Source organism: Ambystoma mexicanum, chromosome 4p (assembly GCF_040938575.1).
Source record: "Ambystoma mexicanum isolate Mex_15411 chromosome 4p, UKY_AmexF1_1, whole genome shotgun sequence".
NCBI classification, from domain to species: domain Eukaryota; kingdom Metazoa; phylum Chordata; class Amphibia; order Caudata; family Ambystomatidae; genus Ambystoma; species Ambystoma mexicanum.
In genome coordinates, this window is record NC_090927.1 from 815522657 (window position 1) to 815543523 (window position 20867).

General features: G+C 46.6%; 1 protein-coding gene across 5 annotated transcripts in view; it reads left to right on the plus strand.

Annotated features, from left to right (window-relative positions):
* ORC3 (origin recognition complex subunit 3) overlaps nucleotides 1–20867 on the plus strand; it is an 876882-nt gene that overhangs the window by 170012 nt on the left and 686003 nt on the right. For all 5 annotated transcript variants that reach the window (XM_069606386.1, XM_069606387.1, XM_069606390.1 and 2 more), the window contains one exon: nucleotides 9297–9456. In XM_069606386.1, coding sequence (XP_069462487.1) covers nucleotides 9297–9456 — 160 coding nt within the window. The remainder of the gene's footprint in view (nucleotides 1–9296; nucleotides 9457–20867) is intronic.

Consider the following 20867-nt stretch of genomic DNA (forward strand, 5'->3'; position numbering starts at 1 on the left):
TCTGCCTTTGACACAGTCAACCATGCCATCCTGCTCAATCATCTCCGGGATAACCTTGGTATCACCGATCAGGCCCTGGCCTGCCTGACCTCGTTCCTCTCTGATCGACCCTCCCACGTCCAACTTGGGTCCTTCCTTTCCTCTATCTCACTATCTACCTTTGGTGTTCCCCAGGGACCTTACCTCTCTCCCTGGCTATTCAACCAGTACCTGGTACCTCTCGCCCACCGCATTGCTGCTCTCTGCTTCAACTTTCAGTGCTACGTGGATGACACTCTGCTAGTTTTCAGGCTCCCCTCTGCCACCTCTTCTTCTCTCATCTCTGACAGTCTGTCTATCCAGGGGTGGTGTGCTGCCAACGATCTTAATGACAGTAAGACAGTGATTCTCATCGACACACCTGCACCTTCCTTTCCTGTCACACTCTGGTCCGCCTCCCTCGGCCCTCTTCCTTCTCCCACCTGTGAGGCTAAGAACCTTAGGGTCATCTTCGACTCCACACTCTCCTTTTCTCCTCACATCTCTGACGTCTCTAAGAAGTCAAACTACCAACTGCACCTCCTCAGAGGTATACTTCCTTTTCTCTCCTTCCCCCAGAAGCTCACTGTCTCTATAGCTCTGGTTCTCTCTAGGCTGGACTACTGCAACAGCCTCTTTCTAAATCTTCCTGCTTCTACTTTCCGCCCTCTGCAACTCATCCAGAACAGAACTGCGAGACTTGTCCTTGGACTGAAGCCCATGGATCGGATCTCTCCAGCACTGAAATCTCTGCATTGGCTCCCAGTTGCTGCTGGATTAAGTTCAAGACCCTCTGCATTGTCTACCTCCAACTCTCTCTTCGTAAATACTTTCCTACTTGAGCTCCTCACTCCCCCACCTCCAACTCCTTTATGGTCTGTCACTTCTCCAAGCAACGAGTTTGTGGTAGATCTTTCTTCGGCTGGTGCCTCCTTTCTGGAACAGCCTCCCTGCCTCTCTGAAATTTGAAGAGAACCATCTCTGGTTCCGGAAGCTTCTCAAGACCTTCCTCTTTGCTTCTGCCTTCTCCATTCCTCTCCCCTCCTGATTTTCTGTCTGATACTGCACTGGTGTCATGCCTGCTGGACATATCTCTGGACCAGGAACGATCTCTCCATACAAGATGAGTTACGCCCATAGAACCACTAGACCATTCTACTCAAAATGGAGGTTGTTCGATGCATTGCCCGGAAAACGATGTCTGCATTTTTCACGTCGCTAAATTTCACGTGACTTAGTTCCGTCACGTGTATCACGACAGTGCGTACATAAGCAGCGTGGAAACTCAGATCGCTGCTTCTGATTAAGTCTATTTTGGCGTTTTGTAGCTGAACTCCAGACCTGCGTTCTCGCATTCCTTTCAGCAACTTCTTTGGCCTAATTTAAGCGTGTTTTCCTCCACACGCTAATTCTTGAGCTGCGTGAATCCTGTTCGCGTGTCAAATCTCCACGCGAACGCTGTCTGCAAGCGCGGCTGTCCTGAGCTGCGTGTATCCTGTTCGCGTGCCAAATCTCCACGCGGACGCTGTCTGCAAGCGCGGCTGTCCTGAGCTGCGTGAATCCTGTACGCGTGCCAAATCTCCAAGCGGACGCTGTCTGCAAGCGCGGCTGTCCTGAGCTGCGTGAATCCTGTTCGCGTGCCAAATCTCCACGCGGACGCTGTCTGCAAGCGCGGCTGTCCTGAGCTGCGTGAATCCTGTTTGCGTGCCAAATCTCCACGCGGACGCTGTCTGCAAGCGCGGCTGTCCTGAGCTGCGTGAATCCTGTTCGCGTGCTAAATCTTCACGCAGAAACGCTGTCTCCAAGCCCGGCTGGCCTGGCTGCGTGTATGCTATCGTGTGTAATCCTGCACGTGGTTTTCTGAACTATTTTGAACCTTTGGTACCTGTGACAGTTAACAGGTGAAATTCTAATTGTTGTTCTTCGTGGGAAAGGAAGTATTTCATGAACTATTGGAAGGTGATTGTGCACAGTACATTGGACGCTATCCTGTGGTGCACCAACCCGGAAACTAGCGAGAGCCTCGTGCCGTTCGGGATAAGTCTCCCTTACTAATCTTTCCTTCCCTTGTCGTTTGTTCTACTCCTGGTTTTCTTCAAGAAACTTTCGTGGATTACTTCAGTTTTGCCTTAAGGACAGTGTCTGAATTAATACTAATTCTGTGTTATCTTAGTATTCGGTTGGGACAGTTTCTTATGATACTTTATCTATCCTAGGCATACTTCCTATACAATTCCCACGCCCTTTCCAGTGATCCTTCTCTCTGCCTGTTTCATCCACTCAGAGAGTTGTATCATTTGGAAGGTCTAATTTGACCTGCCTACAATCAAGTCGTGTGAAAATAGGATCCGGAAGAGCCCTAACAAATTGTATCCTTTTTTGGTTACCGTATCCTTTTCAGTTGATACATTGGTGATTTATGACAACTGGTCACCTGGCTACCCTCTGATTTCGGGCCCTGGTCCCTGCCTGCCAAGTTGCGTACCCGCACTGCCCCCAGCAAGCCTTGCACTTGGGTCTTTATCTGTAACCCTACAGTACCCCTGCCTGCACTTTAGGACATATGCTGTCTGCACTTACCCTTGCACCTGCCACCTGCTGGCTGCGCTTCTTGTTATTGTTTTGATCCCTTGTACAGCACGGCCCCCTCCCCTTTCCCCTGGCACTTTTCCCCTCCCCTGCACTTACGCGATCTCAGTGTCACTTGACCTAGTAAGATCGCTGTCTCTTTCCTCCCTCTGTTCTCCCTTCCTTGCCTCATCACGCCTTGAAACACTTGTGTATTGGCGCGTTACAAATGCCATATCATATCCTGCTTATCCAATCTTACTTTCGATCCCTGTGGTAGTGTTTTGTGGGGTTTTGCTATTCATGATGGAGGAAAGCCAGCTGCTAGAGAGTGGGTATATCTGTGCCTGACTATTTCCCTGAAGTCTGCGGGGAAAAGCACTTGCTGATGGGAGACAGCCAAGAAGCAAAGTTAATGCTATGTCCCTAAGAGTGTGATTGCCGTAAATGTTTGTACCTAAGACCACAAGTATGACAGAATGCCATCTTTGAGGGCAGGCTAGCCTGAGATTTTTGTAACCTAAAATGAAGCTGGTCATTCTGTCTGTGAAAGTGAGCTCTGCTAATCAGACTCACTTTCATAAGGTTCCATGCTGAAAAGTGTAGTGCAAACCTGTAACTTTGCGGAGTCTGCCTACTGACACCCCTGAGCAGCTGCCCTGTAGTTTGTCAACATGGCAGTTACAGTGTAGCGTACATTACTGCAAGCAGTCTGATGGAACTCAAAGTTCCAACAGCCAGGGACTGTCTTTAGCTGTGGGCAGACCACATAATAATTATATAATTCCCTCACCCCCCCCCCCCCCCGAACGTAGTGGCAGATTAATAACTAAATGTAAGACATATTTGGTTTTGACATCGTGGCCTTTGGGAATCTACACTGGTACTGGACAAAACCCTTCGGTGTCATTTTATTGTCAGCTTTGTTTCTAGTGACTCATCATGTCCTGGCCTTTTGTGTGTTCACTGTCTGACTGATTTCCACCCAAAAGAGACCATTTGTGCTCAACCACAGCAAATAATTTTTTCTCTGACAAAGCCTGTCGCCAAAGACAACATGTGCTTTAAAGGACAGGCTCTATCAGCAAGAGGGGAAACTCCTGCCAAGGTGATGACTGGAGACTCTTTGATGCAGGGTGGACAGGAGTGATGTCGGAGGTAGAGTAGCCAGGAGTGGATTTGCAGTCCAGAGAAATGCCCCAACATCTTGGAATCTCCCCAGGCTCCCCACACTTCTGGGCACCCTCCCCACTTTCTGTGGACAAAACATTCTAGGGCTAACATTACCATGAATACACAATGATCACAGAAGCCAGGCTTGAAATTGACCAATGTGCGATGAAAGATTGAATCTATAAGTTAATGAGTTCACCCATTACGTTGATTCATCTTTAGACTTGAGAATGATTTTGCCTGGACCCCATCCTGCTATAGTCTTCCCAATGTCCTCTGCCATAGACTTAAAGATAAAGGCTCCAAGGAGGACAAAAGACCCTTCCCTCACCCATTTTATAGGAACATTTGCCACCAATTAACCCTACTAAAAACTCACCCTTATGCATACACCTTCTCAAACTCTGAACTAAACACAACCACACCTCTACAGCACAACAAACTGTACGCACTTCACAACAACGAAACAAACCACACATAGTCTTGCTCAACACCACATAGCTTCCAAACCGAAAAAACACACCTGCGCTCAGTGAACAGTGTCGATTGAACTGAAGCTGCCAACAACACATTACAGCTCTCTTGCTCTTTTTTCCAGCTCAGTCCTACTGACTTACCCGCCTACCTCCTTGCTCTACAGAGCCGCCAGAGTGCAAAGAAACCATGCAGGTCACAATAGTGTGGGTTATAAGATGCTTTAACATAACATAACATTTGGGGTGAACTGCTGTGCTGACAAGTCCTACCTGCTGCCTGAACACTGGAAGCCGAATCCTGCTCTCTGGAGGTGACAGCACCTGCAAATCCTCCCTGGCTGGGAAGGGCAGAATAATGAGACTCCTTATCCTGGAGAGCCTGAGCAGTGTCCTCCACAAACCCAAGAGTTTTGGTTGGAGTTTTGGTTGGAGCCATGTTTCCTGCCTCGATCCACTTTCAAGCCGACTTGCCCGTTTTGTTGTTGTTTTCGAGTATCTGCTTTTGTTACTCCACACTTTTCGATCTGAGTGAAGCCACTGACTCGATCATCGCCTGCAGCACTCCAAACATTTTTTGAGCCGATCGCCACTGAAGAACTGCATCAAATTGTTGGACCTTGTCAAATGGACTCTACCACTTCAAAACACCAACACAACCATAGTCTACTTGTTCTTTACTCGATTCGAGATGATCACTGCTGATGGTCTGTGTCGAGCTGACTCGAATATCTTAACGCACTCAATCCATTGGGAGCCACCGACTCAACGTCGCTACCCAGACTCAACCGCCATCATACCACCTACAAATCTGTTGAGCCTCAAGAACAAGACTAAAGGTTATTTCTAGTGGGTCTGTCCTCCTGGCTTGTGTTAAAGGGCCCTGGTGACATTTAAGACTCTGCTCCTTACCTTTTTAAAAGTACGATGTTCATCTCTTTTTTGAAGCTGCATTTTTGCTGAAAGGTTTTGCCTGAAAAAACTCTGAAAATGTGGGGGGGTCGTGGGAAAGGGCATATAACGGATAGGGTGGGGTGGGGGAATAGGGAATAAATAATAGGGGAAGGGGGACCCCCAAATAATGCAAGAAAATAAGATGATTTTATTTTGTGCAACAAAAGAAAAACTGGGGCTGAATGAACATAGAGCCCTTTTTATAGACTTCTTCATTAAACTTGAGCATTAGTGCTGAGAATATTGCCTGACTCTCCCAGGCTTCTGACCTGCTTTTATTTTAAAGTTTGTGTATTCTGTGTTTTTTTCTTACAGGAGTGGATTATAGTTGCTTTGAATAATATGTATTTTCTGAATTAAAGTCTATTTTATTATAGAACCTAGTCGTAGATATTTTTATTTCGGTACCCCAGTACTATCCTACTCCTCCTAGACCTCTCAGCAGCCGTCGACTTGGTTGACCACAAAATACTCTGCAACCACCTCTCAACTGCTGCCCACTTCTCCCCCTCTGCTGTCATGTGGATACAATCCTTCCTAGCAAACAGAACCATGAGAGTCTTCTCATCTGTGGCTGCAGCAGACCCCATCCCCATCACCTGCGGTGTCCCACAAGGGTCCTGCGTCTCCCCCACCCTCTATAACATCTTTACAAAACCTCTTTGATAAGCTGGACCATCTGGGTGTCACCTACACCAACTACGCAGATGACACCCAGATACTCCTCACCATCACTGGCAACTACAATACAGACGCCACCAGGATTAACAAAATCTTCGCCATCGTTCAGGCATGGATGGCCACACACGGCCTCTGCCTGAATGATGAAAAGACCGAGCTCCTCCTAGTCTGAATCCCCTAATAACTTACAGAAACGTAGTCCTGATTACTCCAACTTTATCATAGATGGCAACATCATCCCAGTCGTGAAAAATGTGAAAACCATAGGCTTCTATCTCGACGCCAATACCAACCTCTACAAACAAGTTAATATGACCGCCTCAGCCACCACCTACACTGGAAAACTAATTAGGGCCTGCAGACCTTTTCTATCCACGAACAGCTGCCTCATTCTGACTAGGGCCCTCATCCAATCGAAGCTTGACTATTGCAATAGCCTCTACCTTGGTGCCAGCCAAGCTATAATCAAGAAACTTCAGATCCTCCAAAATAATGCGCTGAGAGCAACATTAAATATTCCCAGGAGAGAGCACATCTCCCACATAAGAATATCCTGCAAATGGCTATCCATTCAACAAAAAATCGACTTAAAAACCCTCTGCCTTACATATAAAGCCCTAAACCACCTAGCCCCCCCGTACCTCACCAACAAACTCACCTTAAAACCAAACACAAGAATTACTATTCTCTGCCTCACCGTGCCCAGATTCACCACCAAAAGAGCTGGGGGCTCGAGTTTCACTGTCCTTTCCCCTTTAACTTTGGAACACCTTGCCGCTGAATATTAAATTTGCCAAAACCTTCCAGTTGTTCAGAAAATTAGTCATTAGTTGGCTTCTGGAGAAGGCAACCCTCAGATGGACAAAGCCTATTACTAACTGTATATATTGTACATGCCCTGAAATGTTTAACCGTGAAATCTAACTACCTGCTTGTACATACTGCATATGGCATATTACTGCCACAATTGTATAATTGCAATCATTTTCTATACATACTGTAACCATGTAACCCGTCCTTAAGCGCCCATTTACCACTGGGTCTGGAGCGCTATATAAAATAAACAAGCAAAACAAACTATTGTTATTTGGGGGATTCTTTTCTAACTCTCATCCCTCCTGAAGAGTATAGCCTACCTTCGGCCCACACCACCAAAATGTCACGAGATGCACAGCGCACCCTAGGTAGGTTCTGGGGCTGATCTAAAGAGCCAGGCAAGTGCATACAGCAGGAGGGTTAACAAGAAAGAACAGTTACATACGCGAAATTGAACAGCAAAAAAGGGCAGACCACAGTGGCGAAGGAGGGATGGGAACCATGTACTGGACAAACTGAGGAATACCACTAGGGGTGTACACAGGTCAGACTTGCGACTACCCACAGAAATCATGGAATCTCAGTGCCTCTATGCAAGCTACTCGTTCATGCACCACATGGAAGGGGGCAGCATTATCTGGAACCTAAGGCACAAACGAGTGTGCCTACACAAGACAAGCCTGTATGAGTCCAACTGGAACATACAGTGGATGCCTTCTGTGGAAACCGAAAGCAACACACTGTTGCATGAAATACACTGTAGATTACAGGTAGGATGAGACACATGAAAGGGCAGAGATTGCCTCCTAGGTTACAGGATGCAACCTCTTATACAAAGGAATACACAGACGCATGGGTGCAGACACCATAAAACACTTATCAAACACTAAGTGCCCCAAAAGGGAAACGCGAATTCAGAATAGGAAAGCGGGTACTAGGAATGCAGAGGCAATGAACTGCTACAAGGTAACGGAGGTAAGGTACTAATACAGGGTAAGGAAGCAGGGTACTGGTAACTGAATGTAGGTAACGAAAGCAGGCAGGACAACTGGACTGTAAACACACCAACTATGAATGGTAAGGCTGTTAAAGACATGACTAATAATAAGGGAAAAGGTACAAACAGAAGCCAGGAAAACGGAGTATGATTGAGCGGGCTAAACAATGAGGCTAAATAGACCAGAAAGATCAAGGGAAGGGCAAGCAGGAGCAGAAAAGGAGACTGAATGGAAACAGTGCAAGTAATGCTTCAGGGACACAGCACAATATTCATGGGCCAGGAGTTGCAGGAAATAAACACAAGGCATAGGGCTTAATAACTGCAGGGCCGCAGCACAAAGGGAAGAGAAACGCACACCAGAGGCAGGGCGTAAAACTGAGCCTGCAAGGCAGAGCTGTAGGAACTGGAGCAAAGCAGCAGAGGAGCAGGGTAGAGCCACAGACAAAACACAAGGCAGAATGGTCAGCAAGGCAAAGGATGATTCTGAATGGGTTGCATCTGCAGGAGGAATTCAGTGGAAGAATTCAGTGCAAGAACATGATGCTTCAGGGCATGGCAGGTTGTAGACCACACTAGCAGGGACGAAAGCCAGGGAGGTGCTGTGGGATTGGGCTGTGCGCAAGCAGTCACAGGTGTGTTCAATGGAAATACCTGGCATGGACTTTGCGAGAGAATCCATTGCTGACAAACTCGAGGAGTTTTTTTTTTAATAAAAACAAAAGCACAGTAAATGTGGTGGCGTTTTGAGTGTTGCAGTCTATTGAAATTTTTCTTCAAGTTACAGTGATACCAGTCTGCACGCAAGTCTGAGTCAAAAAGAGCTTCTGGATTGGCCTGCTGGGTTTTCCAGATATCTTGCAGGTGCATTATAGGAAATGTGGTCCATGTGTCTGGCATTATAGATTTTTGCAAGGAGATGTTAAATATTAATCCAAGGTCTTCTCTGGTGATGGTTGATCATGCCGTAGGTGTGCAGACAGCATCTCCCACAGGCAGCAAGCAGAGACGTGACCCACAAGAGACGTAGGTCATCTACATGTTGTGCTGTGCCTTCTTGAGCCTTCTGATTGGGCTAGCTGATTGTTTCCCTGCACTACTGCAGAGTATTAGTCATTTCGTCACAACAGGTGGCTACAAAATGTAACTCGGCCATGGTGCTTTTGTGAAGTATTTGAAGAGCAACAGAGGTCCTGATGCACAGCAAACGAGATACCACAGAATTAATTGTGCAAAATAGGTCAGAGGAAACCATGCCTATGCAAAAAAGTGAGTGAGAACAAAGGTTCTTTTGCAAGGTACATGGGAGGCATTAAAGGTGCATGCACACACAGTATATTAAAATGGGCAGCGAGCAAGTGCAAAAGAGGCGAGTACAGTAGAATTGTTTGTGCCAAGTAAGCAAGATAGTGGGTGCTGTACAAAGTAAGGCAAAGCAAAGGTGTGTGTATCGGGTACAGTGTGCAACATGGAGCAGGGTGAAAGAAGCGGACACATTTAATGGCCGATGAGAAATGGAACATCTACTATCTTTGGGACATTTGTCATAATTGCAACTTTGAGTGACAAACCATGTTTGATAATGTCCTCTTTCCTTTCTTTTTTATGTTTTCTAGTCAGTACATACAGGTGCTGCCACTAATTCTCGTCTTTGGAATCGCTACCTCCCCTATGATCATTCACGGACTACTCTCGCACTCTGTTTGCTCGTTGTTGTGTATAGAGCTGTTCCAGTCCCTCTCATGCATGGAACACTTGTCCACTGTAATTGAAAAGGTAATCATTTTTCAAAGTAATTTTCTGCCCTGCATTATGGGTTTGCATGTGCTTTCTTTGTTTACATGTATTTCTATTGTCTTGAGGAGGGAGGAGAAAAACACTTCTGCTCAGAAACAATCGACTCAAGTTTATTTATAACTAAGAGAAGGGGCACACAGGTAATAGACAATACAACTGTTAGGCAAGATTGTATGCAGTACCATGTGGGAATCCTCTTGGCAATAGGCATCCCAACAATTGGTATAAGCATGTATTACACAAGTTGGTAGAGTGACTGAGCAGCCAGGCGTATCTCAAGAGAGGTCAGTGTGAGCTGTAGGGTTGTGCCATAGTTTCACAGTGACAAGTATCCGAATAAACACTTACACTCAAAGTTTCTTGATTAAACCATTATTTATTAATTTAAGTCAGTTGAATAAGCAAACCTTAGAAGGGGGCAAACATGTAACACAAAAATATACTTCAATAAATGCACACTCTCAGTTTCACTAAATCAGTAGATACCCATTTGAGTATCCGAAACCCTGGGGTGACTTAAATAACTAGGACACTGTGGACATTATTATATCACTGGTACATTTAGAGCAAGACTGAGTTTGGTGTCAAAAGGAAAAGTTTAGGGAATAAAACAATGGTTAACAAATATTCTTAATCGGGTAAGTACTTTTGAATTCCCCCAATGCTATGTAGATTAACCATTTCCCAGCTACACAAGTTATAGACTGTGTGACTCTTTGGAGGGATAGTTAAAGCACAAAGTCAGAGGTTAGAGTCTTTCAGGGAGCCAGGACAGCCAATGTCAATTGAGGAGAAGTCTAGGGGAGCTGAAGCACTTCTTCAAGGTAAGTAAAAAGTCTTGCACTATGTTTTAGAAATCTTTGTAAAAAATTAAATCGCTGTTGGGCCACAAGCTGGGAGGCTTGTGAAGGGCAAAGCTTCAAGCAACTCTGCAACAGGCAACCAAGGCAAGTCTCAACTGAGAGCTAGCAAGGTTACTCAACAAGAGATAAGTACCCCTTAGCTAACAGAACCTTAGCTCTGAAGAAATTGGTTCCAGCTGGCTTCTGTTCTAGTTGTAATATGGCAGGCCCTGTTGTTCCTGGGCCTCAGTCGTGGCGACAAGAGGGAGGACATCTGGGGACTTCTGCACTATGTTTTGAAGGTTGACGTCTGCAATGGGCAAACTTGAGATCAGCAGCACTTTGCGGTTTCAGCTTCTCGCGAAGAGCACCACAGCGGTTCTCGGATACCTTCTGGGCTTTCCTCGCATCTGCGGTCCAGCACTCTGTTGAGGTGACTCAGGCTCAGTCAGTGCTGCTTCATGGGAGTCCGGGGGATCTTCCTGGAGCTCGGGTCCGCCTTAAAGAGGACACACTCGATTCTGGTGTTCCTCTCCCTGGCCAGCGGTTCCTGCAGCAGCAATGGAAGTACAGCCAGCTCTGAAAGGATTTCCAGATGAGTTTGTCTTGGGGTCGATTGGTCCCTCCAATCCAAGGGTAGAAGTGGTTCTTAGCAGGGCTTCTCTAGTCGAGGCGAATTCAGAGCTTCAGCACTGAAGCAGGGCTTCACCGGGCAAACAACGGTCCAGGAGTTGCAGCAAGCGTCTCTTCCAAATTCTTGTTTGGATTCCTTCATCCAGTGGTCGACTCTGCCTTCCAAGTCTAAGACCTTGTCTTTTTTGCAGGTTTCTCCCATTCATTCACAGCCTAGCTGTCACTCACACAGCAGGGTGACTGTCCTCCGAGGACAGCCAGCCAGTCAATCACCTTTGGGTTTATTCCTGTAACCAAGGGTATTAAGCACAGGGAGGTTCGGGCACCTCCCTCACTTCCTGCCCTGCCAGACACCCTGGAGCCAGAGGCGGGCTTCAGCAGTGAACCCCGCCAAAGACAAAACAAACAAAGGGACCAAACCTGGTTTGGCGCACAGAGTAAATCTCAAGAAGGACCTTTCCAACAGGAAATGGCGAAAAAAGAAGACCGGGCCATTTTGACAAAATGGGCACCCATGGGTGCTTTACTGTAGATGTAATTGCAGCCTGCGCTAGAAACACACAATGGTAGGAAAAAGTAAACCACTGTTACCAGACATTAATTGTAGAAAGGGTAACCTAAAAATGTTACATGAGAAACTAGACAAAGGGGATACTAGGTAATCGATACCTCCCCCCCCCAAGCACCCTATTGTAAGATAGTGTGTGCTGGGTCTAGAAAGTTACAAATGTTAGTAAAATCAATTTCACTTCACTGCTCATGGGAACAGTAGTTTAAACAAGAGAAGGTATTTAAACCTTTTGGAAATCTGAAAGACTTCCCTGTGCCACTGCACTGAAGGCGCTGTGTGTCACAAAATAAAAAGATGATGGATATGGAGTTTGTCAGACTCCAAAATTAAAAACAGAAAACACATAGGATTACAAGTACAAAGTTCAACAAAAGAGTTGGGGGTCTCTAAGGTGGGAGGAATTAAACCCTAAAATGAAAATTATCCCTAACAAAAATAAGGCGCCCTCCTAGAACATAGGCTCAAGCTTCAGGGATCTATCTTGTGTGCCTTTTTGGGATAAAATTAAATCCTGTGAAACCTTTTCTAAAGGCCATAGTGGCCTGAGTTCATAGTTAAATTCTCTGATCTAAACCCCCGGGCTTCGGCAGGACAGTGTCCTTGGTCACAGCACAGTTCTTTGTCATATGTTATCTTGATTTTAACCACGATTAAGGTCTTGGTCTGTGTCCTTGTTTTGGCCTAGCATGACTTCCTGGATAATTAAATTGTCTTGGCTCTGTTCCCTGGGCAAGACCTGTATTGGTCCTCCTCTTGAACTTAGGGTGTCTCTACTGTTTTACTGGGGCAAGACCTGTAACTCTGCCTCTTGCCATAGGGCTTCTTTCTTGGCTTTGCAGATAGGTATTCCTACCATTCCCTATCATTCGGTCTGTATTTGCAACCCTACAGTCCCCTTACCTGCACTTATTAGACACCTGTTGTCTGCACTTAATTCTGGCACTTGCTACCTGCTGGCCGCACTACCTGTGTTGTTTTGATCACGTGTTCAGCACTTTCCACTCCTCCTCCTGCCCCTTGCACTTCCCCCTTCCGTCTCCCCTGCACTTGGGCGTTCTCTATGTCACTGGGCCTAGTAAGATCGCTGTTTTGGCCTCCCTTGTACCCCTCTCTTGCCTCGTTGAGCCTTGAAACACTTGTGTAATGGGTGCGCTATAAATAAAATATCATATCCTATACTTTCGGGTAGGATTTGCTCTCCCATAAAGGGGTTCTTCAAGTTTTAGTAAAATTAGTTAGCTTGAACGCATAACCTTGCAGCTGCCCCCAATGTCTGGGCTAAAGCCCCCAGCTGGCTGCAATTTCTAACTCTGGCTTAGAAATAGAAAGAAGAAAGTTGTGCTAGCAGCACAGAAGAAAAGCAAAGTGAAAGGCATTAGAATAGTGCGAAGAAGGAAAAGTGGAATATAGTCTTAGAGTGCAGAGGATGCACGGTAAAGAGAGGACAGTGTGTTAAGTGTGCAGGAAGCATGAGAAGTGCGCAAGAGGCACGATAAGAAAGCAAAGGAGTGTGCAAGAGTTAACAATGGAAAAAAAGTAAAGCGAAGGGCAGGTGCAAGTGTAAGTGTGCACGAGGAAGAAGGGAGAACAAGATGGGGCGCAGGAAGCCCTTGAAGGTTAAAGGTTTAGAAGGAGGTGCAAGAACTAGCAAGAGGGGTTATAGGTCGGAGTGGTCACGCCAAAGAGGAGCAAAGAACCAGGTGGTTTCAAAAGTCTCCGATTGTACCCCACAAGTGAAGTTTGTGTGAAAGAACTGTATCTGAAAGGAGAGGTACATCCTAACAAGCTGGACTTCTGTTTTAAACCAAAAGTGGGCTAAGGTTGGGGAAGGGAACCCTGAGAAGCCTAACAAAGTGAAATATCTATCATCTTATGATATAGAAGGAAAAGCAAGTGCATCCTGAAAAAACTGAATTCTGTGGAAACTGATAAGGGCCAGAGCTTGGAGAAGGGAACCCTGAAAGACCTAACAAAGTTGGAGACTTGTTGTTTTGTAGTGTTGAAAGGATTGAATCTTGGGGAAGTGAACCCTGAGAAGTTTCAAAATGAAGTGCTCTATTTCTTTTGCGGTGTTTGGAACTTGAACAAGTTGAATCTTGGGGAAGGGAACCCCAAGGAACCAGAGACGATGAAGGTATTTAAGAATATTGCTGGAGCTCTGTGGAGCAATTTTTACGAACAGACTTTTTTTTGATTGAACTCATTTTTGTGGCATTGACCAAACCTGGTGAGAAGACCACCTGAAACCAACCTTGGTTTCCTATTTTCTGTTTAACCACTGTTTAACATTTTTGTAAAGGCTGAGGGCAAGCATAGGTTTTGACACAGATGGACTTTTATTCTGGACTATCCGACGTTGACAGCCTTTAGAAACATCAGTTAAGGGAAACATCCCTTTAGAGTTAGGGCCAGTTAGGCATTACACCAACCCAGGGACCTTAGTAAATAAAAGTTTTGAAACTAACGTCTTTGAGGCTGTCTCTCTCTTGATACCATGCCTGTTTCACAGTACTTTTGAATCTGGTGCTGTTTTCTTGCTAATGGGGTTTGGAATTCCATCGAAATTAACATAGGATTATGGGTGTAATGAAATCTCTGTAGGAGTGTGGTAGGATAATCCAGTGTGGCTCTGTTTGCTTGGGCTTGCTAGGTGAGGTGACAAATCTGGACTATTTGTCCCTTTTCCCATGGGAAGCTGCCCCCTTTGAGTCTAGGGAAGTTAGTCCACTCGGCAAGACCCCCCATAGGGGTTTAGGCAAGTTCAACCTCACTGGGAGTGACTCCCCTCTTGGGGACAAGGACCCCCCCCTTCCTGCAAGGAACCCCCTGTCCAGAACATGCTATCCGCCTACATTCTTTCTTTGGCTGCGGCATCCCTCTGGAACAGCCTCCATGCCTACCTGAAACTTGAGAATCATCTCCGGTTCCGGAAGCACCTCAAAAACCTTTCTCTTTGCTTCTGCTTTTTCTCCTCCTCTCCCCTGCTGAATCCCTGGCTGCAACTGAAACTGCACTGGTTACCTGGCCATCCCCTGATCTCAGGTCCAGGTCCCCTCCACTGCCAGTCACACACCTGCACTGCCTTCCGGGCAACCCCCGCACTTGGACTGTCTTCTGTATCCCTTCAGTCCCACTACCAGCACTTGACACCTGATGACTGCACTTACCCTTGCACTTGCCACTAGCTGGCCGTACTTTTACTTATTGTTACTTATTCTATTATCCCTTGTACTGCACTGTCCATTCCCCTGCACTTTCCCCTTCCCTCTTCCCATGCACTTGCGCGATCTGACTGACACCTGGCCTAGTAGGATCGTTGTCTTCCCTCTGTTACCCCTCACTTGCCGTGTCGCACCTTGAAACACTTGTGTATAGGCGCGTTATAAATGCCATATATCATATCATATATACATAGGAATCGGAAAGACTGTCATTAACCCTGTTTTGGGTTTACTGAATAGTGACATTTCTTCCATCTCTTTGGCTTCAAGTATGCTGGATTCAACCTGAACGCCAAAGTCAAAGAAGACGCACCCCTTTTGTTTGTGATGACGTACATAAAACCATGAAAAACATTGAATGGAAGAGTGAATCCTATGCAGAGGTGAGCATCTGGTGGGAAGACTACGTGGAGGGGCGGGTCCATGCTAGACCACAGAGCTAGCGGTAGCATGGATAGCAAACTAATTTCTCACAAAAATTGGCAGAAGGCTGGCGTTCGACTGCCGAAGAAGCCAAGATCAAGAAAGAGACAGAGACTGTTAAGTCACACCTGGTGGCGTGAACACAGAAGGTGTGGTGGGCCTGGTGCCCGTTAACCGATGCACAGACCAAAATGCAGCAGACGGCTCAGATCCCTAAGCTCCGCTCGAGAAGTACATTGGCAGCGGAAGGGAAGCGAGCTCTCCGGAGGAGGGAACGCCGTTAAGAGGGGGCACACTTTAACATTTGAGGGTGGGAAAGCCACAAAGCCTATGGGAGCCTAATAAACCTGAGTGGCAGATGCCATACAGGAATCAAGCTAAAGAAAGCTCATCAGAGGCTTTGGAGAACCCTGAAAAACAGATGGACAGTCCAAACTGGAGAAAGAGAGAACCTGCAGTGTTTCAGTAATTAAGGATTGAATCAAAATATTCCCAAGCACCAAAGTCGGAAATGGGGGTATTGTATTAACAAAACTTTATTCTTCCTGGAATGAGGGAACAGTATGGAATTAAGATTTGGCATACAAAACCTGCAAAGAGGTTGAGAACTGTATTGCGTACAATTGATGAATATTTGAAAACGTCCTGAGAAGAAGATCCAAGCGATTGTGCCAGGCAGAAGCCAAAGACGGAGCCTATTGCTCCAGCCTCCTATTTTGTTATATAATTTTTAAGTGGTAGGATTTGGACTAAGGACTGTTGCGGCTCATTTACAAGTATGGCAGTGTGGGGAAAAATTGCCAGTTACGGAAGTACCGCCACTTTTCCCGCACTGCCATACTAAGAGTTTGGCCCAGGAGTGGGGTATTTACCACCAGCATCATGCTGGAGGCAAATCCTCCCACTTACTGCCGAAAAATCAGCAGGATCTGTAGAATTACCACAGTGAAAATACTGCCACGGTAATTCTACCAATAAACCCCCATAGAGTCTAATGGACTCTGAAAAAAGGTATGCAGGGTTAATAACGAAAATAAATTGACACATTTAAAATGACAAGTGAGGGATTAAAAGGGATCGGGGTGGTTAGGCAAGGGTAAAAAAGCTGTAGAAACAGGGGCTTGGTGGGCAACCCCCACCCCCAAATAAAAAAAATAAAGAAATTTACTTTTTTCATTATTCAGGTGTCATTTAAAATGCATGTTATTTAGGGTGTCATTATAAAGACATGGAACCTGGAAACATGGGGTTATCTGCCACTGCCACTTTTAATCTGCCGGTAATTCCGCTGGACCAAGTGGTACTAATGGTAATTCTGTTTGGCGGTATTCTGGTGGATTTACCTCACAATGTGGCCCTAGTTCTTTTGGACTTTGACGAACACCCTTTTTAGTTTGTTAGGTAGAGCATTTCCATCATAGCAGTAGGATTAGATGGGCCATTTTCTTTTTATTAAAATGAAACATCTTTAACATAACACATCTTAGTCAGAGTCCTCCTCCTGGTTCGCCACACTGAGCATTGCAAGAAAATGTGGTGGGCCACTGATGTCTTTGCATGCTCGCATTCCGAGTGAAGTAATATAATGTGGAATGCCTCTCGTGCCCAATCCTGACTGCTTGGCGAGTGCTGGGATGAATTGTCTGAACAGGTTTACTAAGCAAGAGCTGATTTGACACATGCAATCTTAAGACTTAAAAACACATCTTCATATAGAACACCAACATAGTTTTGCCTTCTCACAAAAACCAAACAACCGCTTGCTGGGAGGCTCTCCTAAAACCTTCAATAGATGAAGAACCCCAGGCCATTCAATGCAATTGATGTGCTTAAAGTATGAAATGCCCATGCTGCTGCAACTGTGCTACCTGTCTCTATTAAAGCGAATTAAGACAGCGGAAAATGATGCAGAAATGCAGCTCTTGTTTAAGACCATTTTAATTTTACACAATACTACCTGTGTCCTAATGCAAAGTGAAAAGCATGTTCATGATTCAAGATGATTTAATAACACTGTAACCTACAAAATGCAAGCAGTTGAACAAAGTGAACAAAACGCTAATTCCCTTTACATTACTCAAAAAGTATTATCTTGATAGTATCATTAACAGAGGAGAGTGTTAAAAAAATTAAGCCAACCAGGACTCCTCCCAGTTGCTTCTTTCAAGGAACTGTGTTGATTGCTAAAGTAAAGGGTGGATTTGTAAGCTGCTGTTGATCCGGCTGTCACCAGTGAGCGCCATGATTTATGGGGGTGCTGCCATAAATAGCCTGTGTACGAAAGGTCCGTATTGACAAGATTTCTGTGCGTAAAAAGGCCTGATACACACCTTATCTGGAGAGCTGTATAACAATTAAAGCAAAAAGGAAATGTATAGCAATTAAATTCAACAACAATATGTAACATATGACCTGGTTCACAATGTGAGCAATGTCTCATGTCACAATCTGGATGAACTTCCAACTTCCAAGAAAGGGGTTTCTCCACAGTTCAAAGGAAATCCGGTTTAACACAAAGTTCTAATGCTGTTCTTAAAGGGATAGTGCGCTCAAAAATATTATTGTCCCGATCATCCGGGCATGTGTTTTTCAGCATACGGTGATCGATCGTAAAAAAAACTTTCCTATGCATCTTACCTTAGTTTTTCCTCACTTTTACACATGCGAAAACAAGGAGTCGGGCGCGGCCATCTTGTGCTAATCTTATCCCTTGCTGCATCGCACTAAGGTAGAGTGCCCTGTGGCACTAAATCATATCCCCCGCCCCTGAAGCTGACATCACTGTTCCAAACGATATGCTCCACCTATTTTCATGACGTTTTGGGCGGCGTACCCAAACGTGCCAGTTATCACCTACGTAATAACGTCAGTTGACGCAGAATACGGAAGATCAACACACTCTCACAGCACGTCCCAAATCAAATTTGCTAACAATCTTACAGAAAACATCATTAATCTGGAACTTTGCAAGTGCTTTTATTTATCAAAGAACGCCCCAAAAACCACATTGAAAGCCACTGATTGCGATGAACCACCAATAGTTGTGTGTCCTTATGCTCCAGTGACCAAAGTTTAAAATGACGCACATGGTGTTCCTTTCGGGAGAAGATGTAGATTCGACGCATCTCATTCTTGCTGCACAGTAAACGATGACAGGTTGCTCCTTGTCGCTGGTACCGCCAAAGGGCTTATTGGTCCCTGTCTATCGTCCCACATGATGGTGATGCTGAATGATATATGATATGGTATTTGTAACGCGCCTATACACAAGTGTTTCAAGGCGCGACGAGGCAGGGAGGGAGGGAAACAAGGGGAAGACAGACAAACGATCCTACTAGGCCAGGTGTCATTCAGATCGTGCAAGTGCAGAGGTAAGGGGAAAAGGAGGAAGTGCAGGGGGAGGAGGTGGGGGGAAAGTGCAGTACAAGGTAAGTAGCGTAATAAAATAATAAATAATAAATAATAAATAAAAGGGCCAGCTGGTGGCAAGTGCAAGGTAAGTGAAGAGCAAGTGCTGGGAAGGGGGCTGTAGGGATGCAGTGACAGTCCCACAGTGCAGGAGGAGCCGGGGAGGCAGTGCAAGTGGAGAGTGGCTGGGCCCTGGACCGAGGTCACAGAGTGGCCCAGATGCAGGTTTAGTGCAGACTTCAGTGGGGAGTTTAGCAGGTTTAGCAAGGGAGAGGGAGAGAGAAGGCAGAAGCGAAGAGGAAGGTTTTGAGGTGCTTCCGGAACCGGAGATGGTTCTCCTCAAGTTTCAGGGAGGCAGGAAGGCTGTTCCAGAGGGAGGCCCCTGCTGCGGAGAGAGATCTACCCCCAGCTCGTTGCTTCGAGAAGCGGCTGACCATGAGGGAGTTGGAGACGGATGAGCGAAGGGCTCGTGAAGGCAGATATTTAGGAAGAGAGAGTTGAAGGTATTTAGGCCCCAGGCCCCAGAAGGCCTTGTGGACAATGCAGAGGGTTTTGAACTTAATCCTCGCAGCCACTGGGAGCCAGTGAAGAGATTTCAGTCCTGGAGAGATACGGTCCCTGGGCTTGAGGCCAAGGACAAGTCTCGCAGTTCTGTTCTGGATAAGTTGCAGAGGGCGGAGAGTGGAGGCAGGCAGATTAAGATAGAGGCTGTTACAGTAGTCCAGCCTTGAGAGAACCAGGGCTCGGGAGACAGTGAGCTTCTGGGGGAAGGAGAGGAAGGGAAGAATACCTCTGAGGAGGTGCAGCTGGTAGTGTGACTTCTTAGAGACGTCAGATATATGAGGAGAGAAGGAGAGTGTGGAGTCGAAGATGACCCCGAGGTTTTTAGCTTTGCAGGTAGGGGCAGGAAGAGGGCCAAGAGAGGCCGGCCAGAGAGCTGCAGGAAAGGAGGGAGTGGGTGTGCCGATGAGTAGAATCTCAGTCTTACTGGCGTTAAGGCAGAGGTCATTGGCGGCACACCATTCCTGGATAGCAGACAGACAGTCGGAGATGAGGGAAGGAGAGGAGGAGGCCGAGGGTAGCCTGAAAATGAGCTGGGTATCGTCCGCATAGCACTGAAAGTGGGGGCAGAGAGCGGCGATGCGGTGGGCAAGGAGTGCCAGATACTGGTTGAAAAGCCAGGGAGAGAGGTTGGATCCCTGGGGGACACCACAGGTGGAGAAAAAGATGTCAGAGAGGAAGGAGCCCATTTGGACCTGGGAGGGTCGACCGGAAAGGAAAGAGGTCAGCCATGCCAGAGCCTGACCAGTGATACCCAGGTTATCACGGAGACGGTTGAGCAGGATGGCATGGTTGACAGTGTCAAAGGCAGAGGAGAGATCGAGCAGAATGAGAACACAGGGAGTGTTGGAATCGAGGTTCAGGAGCAGGTCCTCACAGATGTTCAGGAGAGCAGTTTCCGTGCTTCTGGCCGCTCTGAAGCCGGATTGATGGTCATGAAGATTACCAACATATTCAGCATGGAGGTTAAGCTGGGAGATGGCCAGTTTCTCCAGGAGCTTGCCCAGGAAGGGAGTAATGGAGATTGGGCGATAGTTGGCCGGGCAGGAGGGGTCGGAAGAGGGTTTCTTGAGGAGGGGGTGCACAAGGGAGTGCTTGAGGGGGGATGGGAAGACTCCAGAGGCGAATGAGTGGTTGCAAAAGTCAGCTAGGGCAGGAGCCAGGGAGTCGATGTGGTCCTTTATGGTTTTGGAGGAACAGGGGTGAACCTGTTTAGACGAGGCTTTCATAGATCGGACTTGTCTGGAAACCTCATCAGCAGAAAAAGGTGGAAAAGCAGAGAAGGAGGGCGGAGGGGTGGCTGCAAGAGAGCAAGAGGAAGAGCCGGGAAGAGAGGGAGGGAGGAGAGCGAGGACAGGATGTCCTGAGTTTTTGAGATGAAGTGCGAGGCCAGTGCAGTGCAGAGGGCCTGGGAGGGGACAGGAGAGGTAGAGACTGCAGCAGGGTTGGCCAGCTCCTTGCAGATTTTAAAGAGTTCGGCCGAGTTGTTAGATGCCTCAGAGATGCGGGCTTGGATAAGGGCTCTCTTCTTGGTGAGAACGGAGAGCCGGTATTGCCTTTGGAGCAGGCGGCAGGCCAGTTTGTCAGAGGATGAGCATGAAGCACGCCATTTCCTCTCTGCCACCCTGCACTTGCGTTTTAGGGAGACGAGATCCGGGAGATTTAGGGAGAATGATGCGGTTAGGCGTATCTGCCATTGTTGGTTGAAAAAGCCATCCCACGGCAGCTGGA